This window comes from Xiphias gladius, chromosome 6 (genome assembly GCF_016859285.1).
Source record: "Xiphias gladius isolate SHS-SW01 ecotype Sanya breed wild chromosome 6, ASM1685928v1, whole genome shotgun sequence".
NCBI classification, from domain to species: Eukaryota; Metazoa; Chordata; class Actinopteri; order Istiophoriformes; family Xiphiidae; genus Xiphias; species Xiphias gladius.
In genome coordinates this window covers 20,111,299-20,126,873 of record NC_053405.1, presented here as the reverse complement: position 1 = coordinate 20,126,873, position 15,575 = coordinate 20,111,299, and the positions used below count along the sequence as shown (strand labels likewise).

Here is a 15,575-nt window from a genome sequence, read left to right as displayed (position 1 = left end):
TCGCCCCAGGTACCTTCATTCATCCAAGCAATCGAGATGAAACCCTTTAAAAAAAAATGAAGAAAAAAGAAAAAAAGGAGTGCACCATATCATTCTAACACCAGCTCATGGCTGCTCTCCAGTATGTCAGCCGATAATTATTTGGAGAGTTTTCCTGATTTATGAGAAACTCACAACAGAGTGGCAGAAAATGTTTGCCCAAAGGATCTGGCCCACTTCCAAAAAGAGTCATACATTTTGGAAAGCAGCCACTTCTTTTCTTTTGTTTTGGATATATGTGTTCTTATTTGTGTTTGGTTATTAACAAAAGAGCCTCATATCACTGTTAATAGGGGAGTATTAATCTCTGATTATCATGTGCATAGCCTGTTTAATAGTCGTACTAGTACTGTAATATCATTACTGGCTCAGCCTCCGTAGCCCTAGGTCTGCAGTTAGCCCCTGTCCAATTGAGTAGAGACAGGAACTAAAATAGGTAAAGAAAGTGAGCTCTGATTGTGTGTAAAAGTCACATTATCATCTCTAGAATAGCTATTTCTTGATTTGAAGTTGCTGAAACACTTATTTACTATAGTCTCAGAAATTTCATAGTAGTGAAGTAGTAGTCCTTAGTCCAGGCTTTAGACAGGTGTCAATTGGTTCCTGTCACTCCAGCCCTGAGGCCCCAACTTGTGTTTTTGATTGATGTGGGGCTCTTTGCAGCTTGACTGACCCTTCTCTCTGGTTGTTGTTGTGATTACTATTACATCCTGCTCCTACCGCTCTCCCTCCACAGATGATTGTAAGTACAGCACTCCTGCGTGTGTGTCTGTCTGTCTCTGCTATATGTGGCTGCAATTTTCCCCTGTTTTTTGCCCCACATCACACCCTCTCCCTTTTCACCGCCTCACCTCTCTAATCTGTCCCATCTCTCTTTCTTCTCTTCTCTTCTCTTCTCTTCTCTTCTCTTCTCTTCTCTTCTCTTCTCTCTTTTGAGAAGACAGAAGCATGGTGCATTCCTGACTGGTTCTGATAGGTCCCACCCCCTCAACAATCTCTACCAAACAATGCCCCCCCTCTTCTGCTGTCTCTTCTTCCCAAACACTCTCCTCAAACAGGAAGTGGTACTCCTCTCTTGCGCCTGGTGTTGCCTTGTTTCTTCTCATGCATTGTGTCCTTTTACCGGGACTCTGGTGGGGTGACTCTGATCTCTCGGTGCCTTGGTATCTGGTGTCCTGCCCCCCCCCCCCCTTCTCAACCTGTCCCCTCTCCCACTGTCCCCACCGTTCCCTCCTGTTTGAACTTTGTCCTGACCACCCCACCCCCTAATGTGGGTTTGTTGCTTGCATCTGATCTATTTCAACATTGCAGTCTTCTCTCAGTATACTGTACAACACTGTACTGTACTGTACTGTATGTCTCTGCAGACCTGTCATGTTGGTCTGTCCTAGTTTGGTTTCATGTTCTGTTTTTACTATGATCATTGTAATCCTGGTATTATGTCGGCCTGATGCGCAGACTGCTGTTTCTTACAGGAGGTTTTTGGTTTGAGTTGATGTTTGTACAAAATACACCATGGATTCAATGGAGTTTGCAAAAATGCTCTTAATTATTTAAAGCTCTAGGTGATCGCTTTTTCATTGTGAACTACTAACCATTCATTTTTATTTTTATTTTTGATTTGTAGTTGACTCCTCAGTATGTAGCAAAGCATTTAGCTTAATTAAGACCCTTCAGAGTTGGCTAATTTGATCTGTGGTGTACACTGGCAAAATTGTAGTGCTGCACAGGAGGAAATGAGTTGTTTTTAAAAAAATATATATTTAATGAACAGAAAAGCTGTGTGTTCCTTGGTCCGTAGGTGCGAATTCTGACCTTATGTCCAAGGTGCCACGTCATCACATAGAGCTTTAATGTAATGAATTCTTAGAGATATTGATTTTTTTGTTTCTGAGTTTTACCTTCTCTTTTTTTAGCAGAATAGTTTTCAATAGACGTTTTGGGAAATATTCTTTTTCGATTTCTTGCCAAGTTAGATGAGAAGATTGATACCACTCTCATGTCTGTGTATTACATTGGGTATAATCAGTATTTTTGTATCAACAATGGATCACATGACTGTGTATATGAAAGGGGTTGCTTTTAGTAACAGACCCACTGAGAAGTATCACCTGACTCTTCTGTTCCCCTAACTTCTACAGAGATTTAACTCTCTGGGGCTGCCCACTATCTGCCCAGCACCAAACAGCAGACAGGCAAGCCTGTGAACATAGAGGACTTGTCAACTTACAAGGTGTCAGTGTTGTGTTCACAGCTTGTTTCTGCTGTCCCAAAGTGCCCTAAAAATAGGCTATTGCAGGTTCAAGTATGGAGGTAGAGGCTAGCTTAGTATAAAGACAGATAGAGGAGATATGTGCTGTAATTATTTCTTAGCGATTAGTGAACAAGCACAGCTTTGACACAGGTCCAGCACATGACTCTCCGTAAAATCAAAACGTGTTGTTTTTACTTTCTGTTAGTGTACGGATTAAACAAACGAGATATGATGTGTTTATAAGGGAGCCTTAGCGGTGCTGGTAAGCAGATTTATTTACCTTTTGAGGGAGCAAGTCTAACTGTTTCACCCTGTCTCCAGCCTTTATTCTAAGCTGAGCTAACACCTACAGACATGAGAATGTTATCAATCTTCTCATCTAAGACTTTGCAAGAAAGTGATTACATTTATCTCCACAATGTCAAACTATTTCCTTAACATTTCTCTCATTTCACTGACAGAAAAGTGTTTTCATAATAACATTTGATGTCAGCATATGTTTCAAATTTGGATTTTTACTTTGCAATACTCCCTTTGCTTCCTAGTACTGTGGTTTTTCTGCTGTGAATAGCATGTAAACGAGTTACAACTTAGCTGGATCCAGTATCAGACCACATAGTGTGGTACCATTGTTGTAACCTCCCATAAAATAGCTCAGCAATGATAATCAAAATGGATTTGACCACAAGGCAGTTTGTTTTTTTTGTTTTTTTGTTTTTTTATCACTTTTCTGTTGCTTTTTAAGGCACAAAACATGTTCTTGTTGCTATGGAGAGCAAAACAATTAGCTAACTGAATGAAGGTGAGATCTCTGGCAGTGATGAGTGCCCTCAATTTCTTTTTTACGTTTTGCAAAGCAACATGTGCACTTTTGATTTCGTACTAGTCAATGAGAGTGAAGTCAGATTGCAGGGACTGGCCACTGCTTGAAGTATTAACCACATGCTCTCTTTCCAGGGGAGGCTGAAGAGTGCTTCTCACAGTGATGTAAGGATTAAACCACTTCAGATCAATGTGTCTTGTCTCTCTCCTTTATGTCTTCTCTCCGTGTCTCCGTCTCTCTCCCTCAGCTCCCCAGTCAAACAAAGCGGTGGAAATATTCATTTTTCACGTGTTTTTACACATCATTCCTCTATAGTGTTGTTTATATGCCGTGTGTGCTGATGCTGTAGCTTGTAGCTGCCTGCACTCCAGGCCACAGGTCATAAATTTTAAAAACTCTACATGTAGACGTGTGGGCTCAGATGCACCACAAACCCCAGGTCAAGGAGTTCACTTCATTTGATTTGGATTTCAAAAACAACATCATCATTTTGTATCATGATTGGCTATCTACATCACTGCAACACAACACAGAAGAAAAAAAATAGGGCATGGCACGACTACAAGCAGAAACAGAAGTCAGAGCGGACAAGCTTTGCGAGGCAAAGCAAGCCAGTGATGGTGGGCCCTTTGACTTGCGGTTTATGGTGCATTTGAATTGGCTTGTAGGGTAAGAAATTTTTTGCGGTACATTGTTATTTGCATCACTGCAGCTCCTGCAACAAAATGCACAACTATCTACCTTATATTCGGATAGTTTAACATGGTGTAGCACCAGAGGGAGTCTGGATTACTCCCACATGATCTTGCCAGGCTTTGCTTTCCTGACTGAATCTTAAGTATCTGAAATACAGCTTAAATGACTAGACACAACTCAGTTTCAAAGGTGCATGCTTATTTTTCTCTTTAGTTTTATTATATAATTAAATTCCTATGCACGGATTTTGATTCATTTTCCTGCATTAGTGTGATATTGTGTGCAAGATTATTAAAACTTCAATAGGCTGTAGCCACATACAGTATATTTAAAAACTATATATCATAGCTAGAGCTGTAACCGAAGATAGGATTTGAAGGAGCAGTCAGTAGCACTTAGAGATATATTCTCTTACCAGAATATTGCATTAGGCTGGTATCCCAGTAAATTCCTGCGTACACCACAGTGCAACTGCAGAGCAGCTGCGTGTGTGTGTGTGTCTGTGTGTGCATGTGTGTGTTCATGAGTGCATGAGTATGTCTACTTTCTTGCCCTGGCCACGGGCTGAACCACTTTTCCTTCTCTTCTTACTGAAATGTGTGTGCGTGTGTGTGTGTGTGTGTGTGTGTGTGTGTGTGTGTGTGTGTGTGTGTGTGTGTGTGTGTGTGTGTGTGTGTGTGTGTGTGTGTGTGTGTGTGTGTGTGTGTACAGCGGAGTGTACTGTTTTGGAATGAATAAAACACAGATAAGTATGATAACAGCACTCGAAGGAAAAAGTACCTTGACGTTGTGTAAAGCGGCTTAGAGTGACTGTTTATGAATGTGTGTGTCAGAAACGTTGCTGTCCTCTGTGTGACACTAAGCCGTTTACTGCTGCCCCGTTTTGTCATGACAATAACAACACTCCTCTCTCTCTGCCTGTCTTCCTTTCTTCCATCTGTCTTTCTCTCTCTGTCTCTTCCAGGGCACTCAGCTCATCTTTAATGCTGCCAAGGAGCTGGGACAGCTGTCCAAGCTGAAGGTACAGCATGTTTTTACACCACTGGGCTCCGGGCTCAGGACTCTAATCACTTAGAAAATACGAAGCAGGGAAAAAGAAATGACGAATCATTTTGGCCTGTGCTTTTCTCGTCGTTGTCTTCAGGAGCACATGGTTCGTGAGGAGGCCAAAGCGCTCACACCTAAGCAGTGTGCTGTGATAGAGCTGGCTCTCGACACCATCAAGGTAGAAACTTGCCGTTACATGTGCACAGACTTTCATGGTTAGGTGCCAGCTTAATTGTTTGTCGGTGAACAGGTTTGACAAGTGGAATACAGTAAATCACAGTAAATGCTCTGGTTTTAGAAGTCAAATTTGCTCTGTAGTGGGGTCTACAAGGATGTAGTGTTAAATAGCCTTTGTTGGGTCCAACCTTTCAGACTCTGAGCTTTCTTTTTGTTGCTGTACAGCTCTGTTATTTATTTGTCTAACTTATCTATATGTAGGAACGCGTGTGATGTTCTGGGAAAAGCATATTAAGTTACAGAAAACAGCAAAAATGAGTAAAAATCACTGTATTAAGGGTATTGGAGTTTCAATTACATACAAATAAAATCAGCAAACTCTTACATGCCAGAGATAATATACATATTTAATTAATACGTCAAGGCCTTTATTGAGCTGTTGCAACAGAGACAGAAACTATGATCACTTGTAGTATAGTGATTTGGCAAGCTGGATCAATGTACGACTGCAATTAACAAATTTCCATTATTGAATCATTTTCCAATTTTTTTTGGATTAATTTATTAATCATTTGGTCTATAAAACACCAGAAAACAGTAAAAAAAAATAGCAACCTCATTTCCTAGAGCCCAAGAGGAAGTCATTAAAAAGCTCTCAGCAGTCCGAACCCCAAAATGTTTGGCATTTAGGCTTGAAAAATAAGGATAAATCAATAATCAGTTTCTGATTGATTTTCTGTAGATCGACTAATCAATTAACCCACTAATAATCAGCTCTAGATTAACGTGTGAATGAATGGAAGCTAACAGTGAACATCACGGTAGTTCACTGTGTCAGATATCGGTCTGTTTACTTCAATAATCTTTTCTATTTTGTGTGCCTGTCTTTCTGTACGTTAGCAATACTTTCATGCTGGTGGTGTGGGTCTGAAGAAGACTTTCCTGGAGAAGAGTCCTGACCTCCAGTCTCTCCACTACGCCCTGTCCCTCTACACGCAGGCCACAGACAAACTCATTAAGACCTTTGTCCAGTCACAGAACGCACAAGGTAACCTGATGGCCTTTACTCTAAGTGGTATTATTCCCTTTCTCTTTCTTTGGAAGACTTTTGATTCTTTTTGCTCTCCAGTTTCTTCATTCCCTAGATATGAACTTAGTTTCCAATGTCATGTAATTCTCTAATTCAGATCATCATTATATCCCGCTTTTTTGCTATGCTCTCTCAGAGGAGCCACTTTACTCAGTGTCTCCTACTCCTTTCTTGACGTTAGGGTGTCCCACATTCCGAGTTTTATATCCGGAAAATGTCTCACATGCTTTATAGAGCGTAAAGTCGAGGCTGTAGCAGCACAATATTTTCTCCCTGCTTTGAATTGCTGAGTCTCCTGGTAGCCAGCCTCCAGAAAAACAGAGACTATTCTTTACATGATCTGACAGCTGCAAATGAAAAAAAATAAATACCCACCCCCTCTTTTCTCTCATTCTTTGATTCCGTTGCTCAGCCTCCACCATCAGATGGCTACATAACAGCCATCATCTTTGTGAAAGCGCTGATGCTGACACACTGTCCTTGAGCACGGCTGGTAGAAATGCCATTTGAGCTGGTGATTGTTTAAACTTTAATTAGGCAAAATGCCATGCGGTTTTTGGAGCATACCTAAAGTACATTTTACTGCAGTAGATCTGTGTGAGCTTTGCATGTCGCAGGACGATCTTCACACTGCAAATCAGAAAAATAGAGGAAAAAAGAGCTGGTTCAGCGGAAATAACACATGAGACAAAAGACTTATACATGTTGGTCTGTTTTTCTACTCTGTAAACTCTGCAAACCTCATCTTTCTACGTGTCTCTCCTTTCTCTGTCCACTCCCCTCTTCTGCCCCGTCTGTGGGCCAGTGTTCGGCGGGAAGGGGGTGAGGTTCACCACTAGTGAGGATGTTTACCCAGACAAGGGTATGTGGCACTCAGGCTCAGGGCCTGAGACATCCAGGACTACCAGAAAGTCTCCAGACCAAAGCCCAACTCTCTCCACCCTCCACCTCCCTCCCCATGTGCATCCTGAAACTCCCCTGCCTGCTCAAACTCATTCTAGCAGACAAATCCAATGCACAGACTGAATATACTTCCTCTCTTTTTCTCTCTGTCTCTGCCTTTTTGCACACACATACATGCCCACCACGACAATAAGAACACAGACTTTATGCATTCATGCATGTAATGTACACACTGATGTCTGTATGTACGGAACTGCACTGAATACATACACCATGGACTGTATGTATGAGCAGACACTCAAGCATGATGTGTGGACATCAGATGAAAAGAACAGAAATGCATTAAGGTGTGGAGGAATCCTGATCCAGCATGATGTCAGTCAGAGAGGCCTGAGGGGCGAGCGAGCGTGCGTGCGAGCGTGCGTGCGAGCGTGCGTGTGAGCGTGCGTGCGTGCGTGTGTGCGTGTGTGTGTGTGTGTACATGTGGGTTAGAGGGAGAGCGAGTGACTAAGCAGAGCAATGTGACTGAGTGAGACTGTCCTAAAGGTTGCTGAAGCAGGAGCGCAGTGTATTGTCTGTCTCCAGTGAGGAAATCCCCCCCACACACACACACAACCCGTTACAGCCCCTCCCCCCAAGTCGGAAGTGAAAGACACTGATGAAGAGGAGTAGATTATGAAGACGATGATGGCTGTAGGCTCAGTTTGTTAGTTTGTCTGGGAGGGCTCCCTGTCCCCGCCTGCTCTATCATCACACACAAACACAGAGACAGACACATACAAACACACACACAGAGCTCCCACGTGCGGCGTGGCCCTCCCTGCAGCAGTGATGAGAAAAGGGTGCTCAACTCATCTCCCCCTCCACAGACTGAGCCAATCCGAAGCAGTCCCTCGGGTCATGTGGTCTGATTTCTGTCACTTTAGATTCGCATCAAAACATTTGACTTTTTCTCACAATAACACACGCAGGATGATGCAGGAGCTATATGCATTCAGTTAATCCAGTGTCTGTGTGTTGAGTTCATTTGCTGATGCACGAGCTTCTGCACACTGACAGTCCCAGTCAGTAGCTAAGTTTTGCAAATTCAGAAACTTGATTTTACTTATTTATATATTGTTTTGGGTTCACATTCAGAGAGAAAATTCAACTGTCCAGGATTTTCAGTCGCTTATCCGAGCTTCTCTTTATCGGCACATGTGACCGATCAGCAATTTAAAAGGAGCAGGTTGATGTTTTGACTTGACTTTAATTTCTATATCCAGAAATGATTGAATGAATTTAAGCAATTTGAATATAGTTTTTTTTTTTTAAATACTGGATATATATCTGAATTTGTGAACTCTTGTGAAATTTGTGAAAAATTCTTAAATTCAAGTTTTCGAAATTCCAAAACTTAATCTTCTGAGAATTTCACAGAGGGGAAATCAGAAAGAGGATTTTCAAAGTAAACTATCCATTCAGTGGTATTTAAATTTCAACATGAAGTTTTCAGTAGTGGTTAAAATCCATGGTTAGGTATTTTTGTTGCTTATAATATTATTATGGCCTTACTTTGCTTCCATAGTGGAGGTATATTGTATATAGAAAACAAATGAGTGTGTCTTTACCTTCCTGTCAGCTGCTGGACGTCCTTGACTGTAGAAAGGGATGTAAATTATCTTCCTGCCAAGCTGGATAGTTTTTCCCAACCAAATTAGAGTAGATGATTAGAGAAGGATGAATGAACGAAACTCAGTGGAATTTATGCTTATGAGCTTGACTGCTGCTGAAAGACAACTTTGATCTATGGTCACTGTCATTCTTACTGACTGCAGGCTGTGAGCTGCATCATTTGTAATTGAAATAATCAAGGGCCATTTCTGAATATGCAGTGAACTCGGCCGATGCTTTGGTGCGATCACAGCACAAGTTTGAGATTTAATGTTTTTTCTGGTGAAGATTTCCAATATGGTACGAAATATGCACCTCTAATTGCTGTGTTTGTTTAAGAAGAAAAGCCTGCGCTCCCCTGGCAACATCTTCCTGCCTACCCAGCCAGCAAAGTTTCTTTCTCATCTTTTATGGACGTCCTCCACAGTGCAGACAAGGCCAGATGGATGACTGCTGCTCTCTTTGGTCCTATTGGCAGCGAGACCAACAATCCCTTAATGCTCCCCAGAGAGATGCAGAGAGCTGCATGCCAGGAACACTCTGCCGTCTAACTCCTACAGACCCCTTGTTCAGTAGGCGGCTGTTCGAAAAAACACACACACATACACACACACACACACACAGGCTGATGGTCGTTGCCACAAAGATGCCATTGACAGAGTGAAGACACTAATTAAAACGTTGAAAATTAATGTCCATCTGTCACCGTATCCTTCTGGAGTTGTATGTGGAATTAAACCACTTGTTCACAGCAGCACTACAAAACCACACCGAGACACTGAAGAAAGAATTTTCCACCATCTCCCTCCCAGACAAAAGATTTGGAGCCTGAGTGGAGCCAGTTAGAGAGGCCGTGGTCCTCTTCTCCCTAAAACAGTCCTGCAGTTAAAAGTAAAGAACCAAGGACCTCAAGACCTGAACTTGGGTGCAAGTCCAGCGTTAAGCTATTTTGGGTGGAGGGTGCATGCGACTGGACTAACTGGAGTATATACATATATTTGCTATTTGGGTTTAAAATTCAAAAATGAACCTTAGACTAGACCACTCTGCATTCATAGCTATATTGTCTAGAATATTATGAATAAAATTTGAGTCGTCCAGATGTGTTCCTGTACACACAGTACAGCTTTATTTTGAGGGCTGGGTATCAACAGTACCATCCATCACCGGCAGACCTGAGAGGCTGAACTACTTCTCCCTGTTGTAAGCTCCTTCCCCTTTCCTGTACCTCCTCTTACCATGCTTGGGTAAAAGTCTTTACCAAGGAATGGGTATGTCCACCTGTCTAGATCCATCTGAGCATGTCCTGACCTGATCTATGTCGGGGGAACCACACTGTCAGTTTCTCAGCTTCTTTCCTGTCTTCTTCTCTGCCTCCTACTAACCACCCTGCATCCAAACAGACACCACGCATCTATGAGTGGGCTCAAATTACCGTCCTTGCGGGATCCAAATTGTTACCTCTCAATTGCTGAATCTGTACAAAAGCTACTCAGTCAGTGTATAATCACAATGCAGAATGCCTAACTGAAGGAAATAATAAGGGTATTTCAGGTCAGTAGAGAACTATTCACTTGAATGTAGTTGTTTAGAGATGTTTTGCCACTCCAAGAGGACTAAATGTAATATACTTACAGTATATTGCATATTACAGTACTACCTATATTAAAACAATTACGCCCACTCATAGCAGCTTTGTCTGATTGTCTACCTTCAGACTACAACATATGCGCAAACAGATCACTGTGCCCTTTTTTAAATCCTCCTGTTACACCTTTATTATTTTAGTATAAAGAAATGTTTGCCTAATATCCAAATATTGTGTAATTTCCAAAAGGTTACAGCCAAATCCATTTCAATGTTCAGTTTGAAGGATTGAAATGGAATCGGCCTGTAGCCTTGTTTTTATATCAGGGTACAGTGGCTTGTGTTGGTGTTTGGTCTGTGATAGGAGAACAAAGAGTTGACGTTTGCAAATTCAAGGGTGTTAATGAACCCGTCACTGTGTGTCTGCCCTGTCAGGCTCTGGGGTGGACGATGCCGTGGGAGAGGTGTCCATCCATGTGGAGATTTTCACTCACCCCAACACTGGAGAGCACAAGGTCACAGTGAAAGGTAAAGAAAATTTGAACAGTGGGTCATTAAGCGTGAAAGTTCATTCTTGACACTGGAAATAATATTTTGACAAAACAATCCCAAATCAAGGTCCACTAGCTTTTTCCAGAGCTTTCGAACAAGTCATACGGTCGACATCAGTGGACAGTGTTTCCTCAGTTGGAGAATCCATGGAGTAAATCATAACAACTACTGAGTTTGCATCTCAGATCCATCATCACAGATCCATCACCATGACAACTGAGCAAACTCTATCCACTTTTGTAACCGTGTGTTACAGTTGAAAGCTCCGGAAAAAGCTAGTAAGTGGACCTTGAGTTGGGATAGTTCTGTCAAACATTCAGTATGTTTAAAATGCAACAAACTGGAACGTTTTTTGTTTACACTCATTTGACATACGTAAACAGGTTATACCATCAAGATGTAATATTTTAAATACATCCTTGGCCATAACGGTAGAACTAAGACAAACGAAAAAGTTCTTCAACACCGTGCAAAAACATAATCAGAATCAAAGACAGGAATTTTTTTCAGTAGTATTCCACCATCAAACCAGCCTGCCAGTTTAAACCTCAAAGACAATATTGTAATATCCAAGAGCCTTCAGTAACAGCTAATAGTCACCAATAGCCCAACTTTAATTTTAAAAACAGTTCAATGAAGAGAGAGCAGATTACATGAGTGCACATATTGTTTTCCCACCTTTAAGGACAGTTAAAAATAAAAAATCCTGCGACTTTAACCAGTAATTTCCACCTACTTTGCCAGTCAGAAGTTCTCACATTTTATTGTTGAACAACACTGAATCAAAGTAGGTTTAATGTAGCTCTTTTTACACTGATCAATGAGAAAAGCCACTTCAGTGTCAAAGTGAAAACTGATTTCTACAAAGTGATCTAAAGTATAAGTTAAATATTCACCCCCTTTAATAGGTCACACCTAAGTCATCATTGGAACAGCCAATCAATTTTAGTAGTTACATACTTAGTTAAGTGAAGATCACTTGTGTTCAGTCAAGAGGTTTCAGATGGAAGTAGTACAGTTTAATATTGCCATGATAGGGCACAGGCATAAAAGCCAGTGCCCGACTGCTTTTCAGCTGCCAAAGAAAGACTTTGTAATGTCGTATCAAATTCCAATTCTACTTTCACTATCTTGACGGGAAACTGAAAGCGAGGCCTGAGGGAGAGCCAGAATTTTTTTCTTGCTCTGAGTTTTCCCGTTCACTCGCTCTCTCTCACCACATTTTCTCACACATTTTCTCCACATGAATCTCTCACTCTCTCACCCACACCTTCCCACTCTCTCTCCCTCCACTTCCTCTGTCTCAGTGGTGGCTGCCAATGACCTGAGGTGGCAGACGCAGGGAATATTCCGGCCATTTGTGGAGGTCTATATCATCGGTCCTCACCTCAGCGACAAAAAGAGGAAGTACGCCACCAAATCGAAGAACAACAGCTGGGCTCCCAAATACAATGAAACCTTCACTTTGTAAGTAGTTGATGACAATAAATACTTTGTGTTTTATTTTGAAGGTGTAGAACAACAGTGTGAAGATGCTTGGATAACACTTGCCTTCATCTGTCTTCTGTGCCACAGCACCCTGAGCAACGAGGTGGGTCCCGAGTGCTACGAGCTGCAGGTGTGTGTGAAAGACTACTGCTTCGCCCGAGAGGACCGCACTGTGGGCATGGCCGTCTTGCAGCTGAAAGACCTGGCGTCCAAAGGCAGCGTCGCCTGCTGGCTGCCGTTGGGCAAACGCATCCACATGGACGAGACGGGCCTCACCGTCCTGCGCATCCTCTCCCAGCGCAACAACGACGACGTGGCCAAGGAGTTCGTCAAGCTCAAGTCTGACCAACGCTCTGCTGAGGAGGGCCGCAGCTAAGAGGCGAAACAGAATTTAAAACAGCCCATCTGAAGCTCGATCAGATGTCACCACCTACTGCCCTGGAGCTCTCCTTAGCCACTGCTAGCCACTGCCCTGATGATCCAGTGTTGTAAAAGCACAGATAAGACAACAATTACCACACATCTAATGCTGTAAATACATTCATTTCAGTGGAAAAGACACAGCGCTAAGCAAAGCATCGCTTTCATTTTCTTCCAAAAAGCACCAGTGTCTTTATTGTTACAGATATCAGTCATCCTTTTGATGAACAGCACATAGAGTTTAATCATAGAGCAAATATCTACTTCCTTCTATCTGTAGACGGGAGTTATGCCATTCCATAACCGCATATACACATATATACAGACACACCTCGTTTGACTGGTCAAGGTGAGAAATATCTTGTAGCCTTTAATATTTTGGCTTTTCTTTCTCACTTTTCTCTGCCTTTTTACTTAGCCCCCCCCCCCCAATTTCCACTTCCTCCCGTCCCTTCCCTAGCCTGTACCCGCTCAGAGAAGGGACCAACAGATAATCGCTGAGATATGCTGAGACCAGCCCTAAGCACAACAGGACCAACTGTCCAACTGACCCATTAACAACAATGGCTGCATGGCCTCAAACATTCCAGATATCAGGGTGGGGAGCACGTATTGGAAACAGAGCACTATTTAGTTATGATACTTTTAATATTTATTTACTGCTTTCCTCCAAATTATATTTATATTTGAATAGTTCTATCATTATAAATATAGTATAATATATGAAGGACATATGTAAAGTTATACAGGATTATTCAATGGACGTGTGGTACTTCAAAGATTGTCCTTGTCTGTCTTTATGTCTGTCTACCCTGTAACAGAGCACACTGCCTGACACCCTAAATGCCTTCTGTCTTCTTGACCCTCGTACAGTATGTCTGTCTCCTATATAGCAACTGTATAGAGAGATGAATCTGATGGAAGCACACCTTCAAGCACTGTGATTCATCAGAGTATGTGTGTGTGTGTGTGTGTGTGTGTGTGTGTGATTGAGCGTGTCTGCGTGCGAATGTATAATCTGCGTTTGTGGAGTTCGTAATGTGCGAGTGTGTTTGTAATATGTTCTAATGTTGACCTCATGTAGCCACCCGTGTTGCCTGTTACCTGCAAATGTAATCACAGAAAGCCATCACAAACAAAGAACAGCGAGATTTTGGAGAGTTTTCCAGGTGTTTTTGACTTTGGGGAGGATAAAACTTATATCTTCAGATGGTTATTCCATCGTCTTTGTGTTACTGTAAGCATTCCACGACTAGACAGCCTTAAACTGGGTGTGTGAGTGGTACAGGATAGAGGAAGAAAAACTCACCTCCCTTTCTTAAAAAAAAACAAAAAAAAAAACTTGCCAAATCAAAATCTGCATTTAAGGAAATGGTAAAAACAAGTCCCTGAGACACTATTTTGCAAAAGCAACATCCCACTGGTTACAAAACCACACACCCTGCATCCCCAGGGAGAGTACAAATCGCTAATGATCTACTACCCGTGATCCCCAGTGATCCAGCTGCAGGTGCTGTATCCATGATCCATGATCCAGAGAAGTCAGACCTCTGCTAAAGGGCTGCAGAGCCAGACCGCACCAGGTCTGGCACTGACACATAAAAGAGGGCCTACAGTTTAGTCTGTTATTCTAATTGGTGTAGAGAACGGAGATGTGGTATGAAGATCTAGAAACAGTTTCTTTACTGCACACATAATAATACATTTATACTCTGATCGATCGATCGATTGTTTTCTTTGTGCTTCATTAACTGTTTATGAAATTACAGGAATTACTCATCGTTTTGAAACCATCCTGCAGTGAAATTAAATCTAGAGTCAATTTCATGTGGAACTAAATGTTTTGAATTGGCCATTGATTGTCCAGCACGTCTCTTAATGTCACTTATATTTTCACTGAATGCCCTTTTAAAAAAAAAAAAAAAAAAGAAAAGAAAAAAAAAGATCGATTGTGTCATTAATTTGAGGTTTGTATGCTTGTTGTTAACGAAAAAGCATCCAAGCAAGGAAATGATGATGATGATCAGGTTCTTCAAGACAAAAGAGACCAAATTTAATAGTGACAGGATGTTTTGTTTGTTTTTTTTCTATTTCTGTCTCTTTGTTAAGTTGCCCCTGATGAGGGCCTCTCCCTGCCAAAGCACTTGATCCTAACTGAATAAGTTAAATGGCCCCCTCTTTTGAACAAGGTGTAAGAACTGAACTCTATGCATCGAATCTATAAAAATCTATGGAGATGAGTCATTTTTGAGGCAGTCTTCTAATGTTTACATTGTGGATTATTATTCTAATTATATCAGCACAAGCGTTTGTCTGATATGTTGTAAATGCTGTCTCTATTGTAATGGGCCAAATATCACAGCTGTAGTAGAGCGGATTAGAGACTGAAATTTGTTTGTACAGCTTTTCAGCAGGAAAAGGGAAAATTGTCCGGAACAGAGAGATCGGTTGGCGTTGGCGTTGGGCATTGTAAATAGTTTGGATGTAACTAACACATCAGACTATGTGAAGTGAAGTTTGCTGCTCTTTTTGTAGACTTGAATTTTGCTCTGGGTGACTGCGCAGTTGGGAATTGTGTGCGTGCGCGCGTGTGTGTTTGAGTGTCAGTGTGCAAGTGTGTGTGTGTGGGTGGGTGGGTGCCCATTCTGGAAATGTAGCTATTGAAAGATATAGGAAGACTGTGCACACACTGGAGATGAACAACAAACAAATTGTACAAATCTTAGAGTTTAATGGGCTTGATTACCAGCTAAAAAAATTAAAATGCCAGTTTCTGACTTTTACACTGGCATTATACAGTATACCACTATGCTGCAAAAGGAAACAAGTTACAAACTAAAACTAAA

The 15,575-nt window shown here is 41.7% G+C and overlaps 1 protein-coding gene across 1 annotated transcript in view; it reads left to right on the top strand.

Annotated features, from left to right (window-relative positions):
- Positions 1-12,685, top strand: part of unc13a (unc-13 homolog A (C. elegans)) — a 44,051-nt gene extending 31,366 nt beyond the window's left edge. The window contains exons 37-44 of the mRNA XM_040128764.1: positions 776-781; positions 3,251-3,280; positions 4,777-4,833; positions 4,957-5,037; positions 5,937-6,084; positions 10,705-10,797; positions 12,129-12,288; positions 12,397-12,685. Coding sequence (XP_039984698.1) covers positions 776-781; positions 3,251-3,280; positions 4,777-4,833; positions 4,957-5,037; positions 5,937-6,084; positions 10,705-10,797; positions 12,129-12,288; positions 12,397-12,685 — 864 coding nt within the window. The remainder of the gene's footprint in view (positions 1-775; positions 782-3,250; positions 3,281-4,776; positions 4,834-4,956; positions 5,038-5,936; positions 6,085-10,704; positions 10,798-12,128; positions 12,289-12,396) is intronic.
- Positions 12,686-15,575: the final 2,890 nt, after the last annotated feature.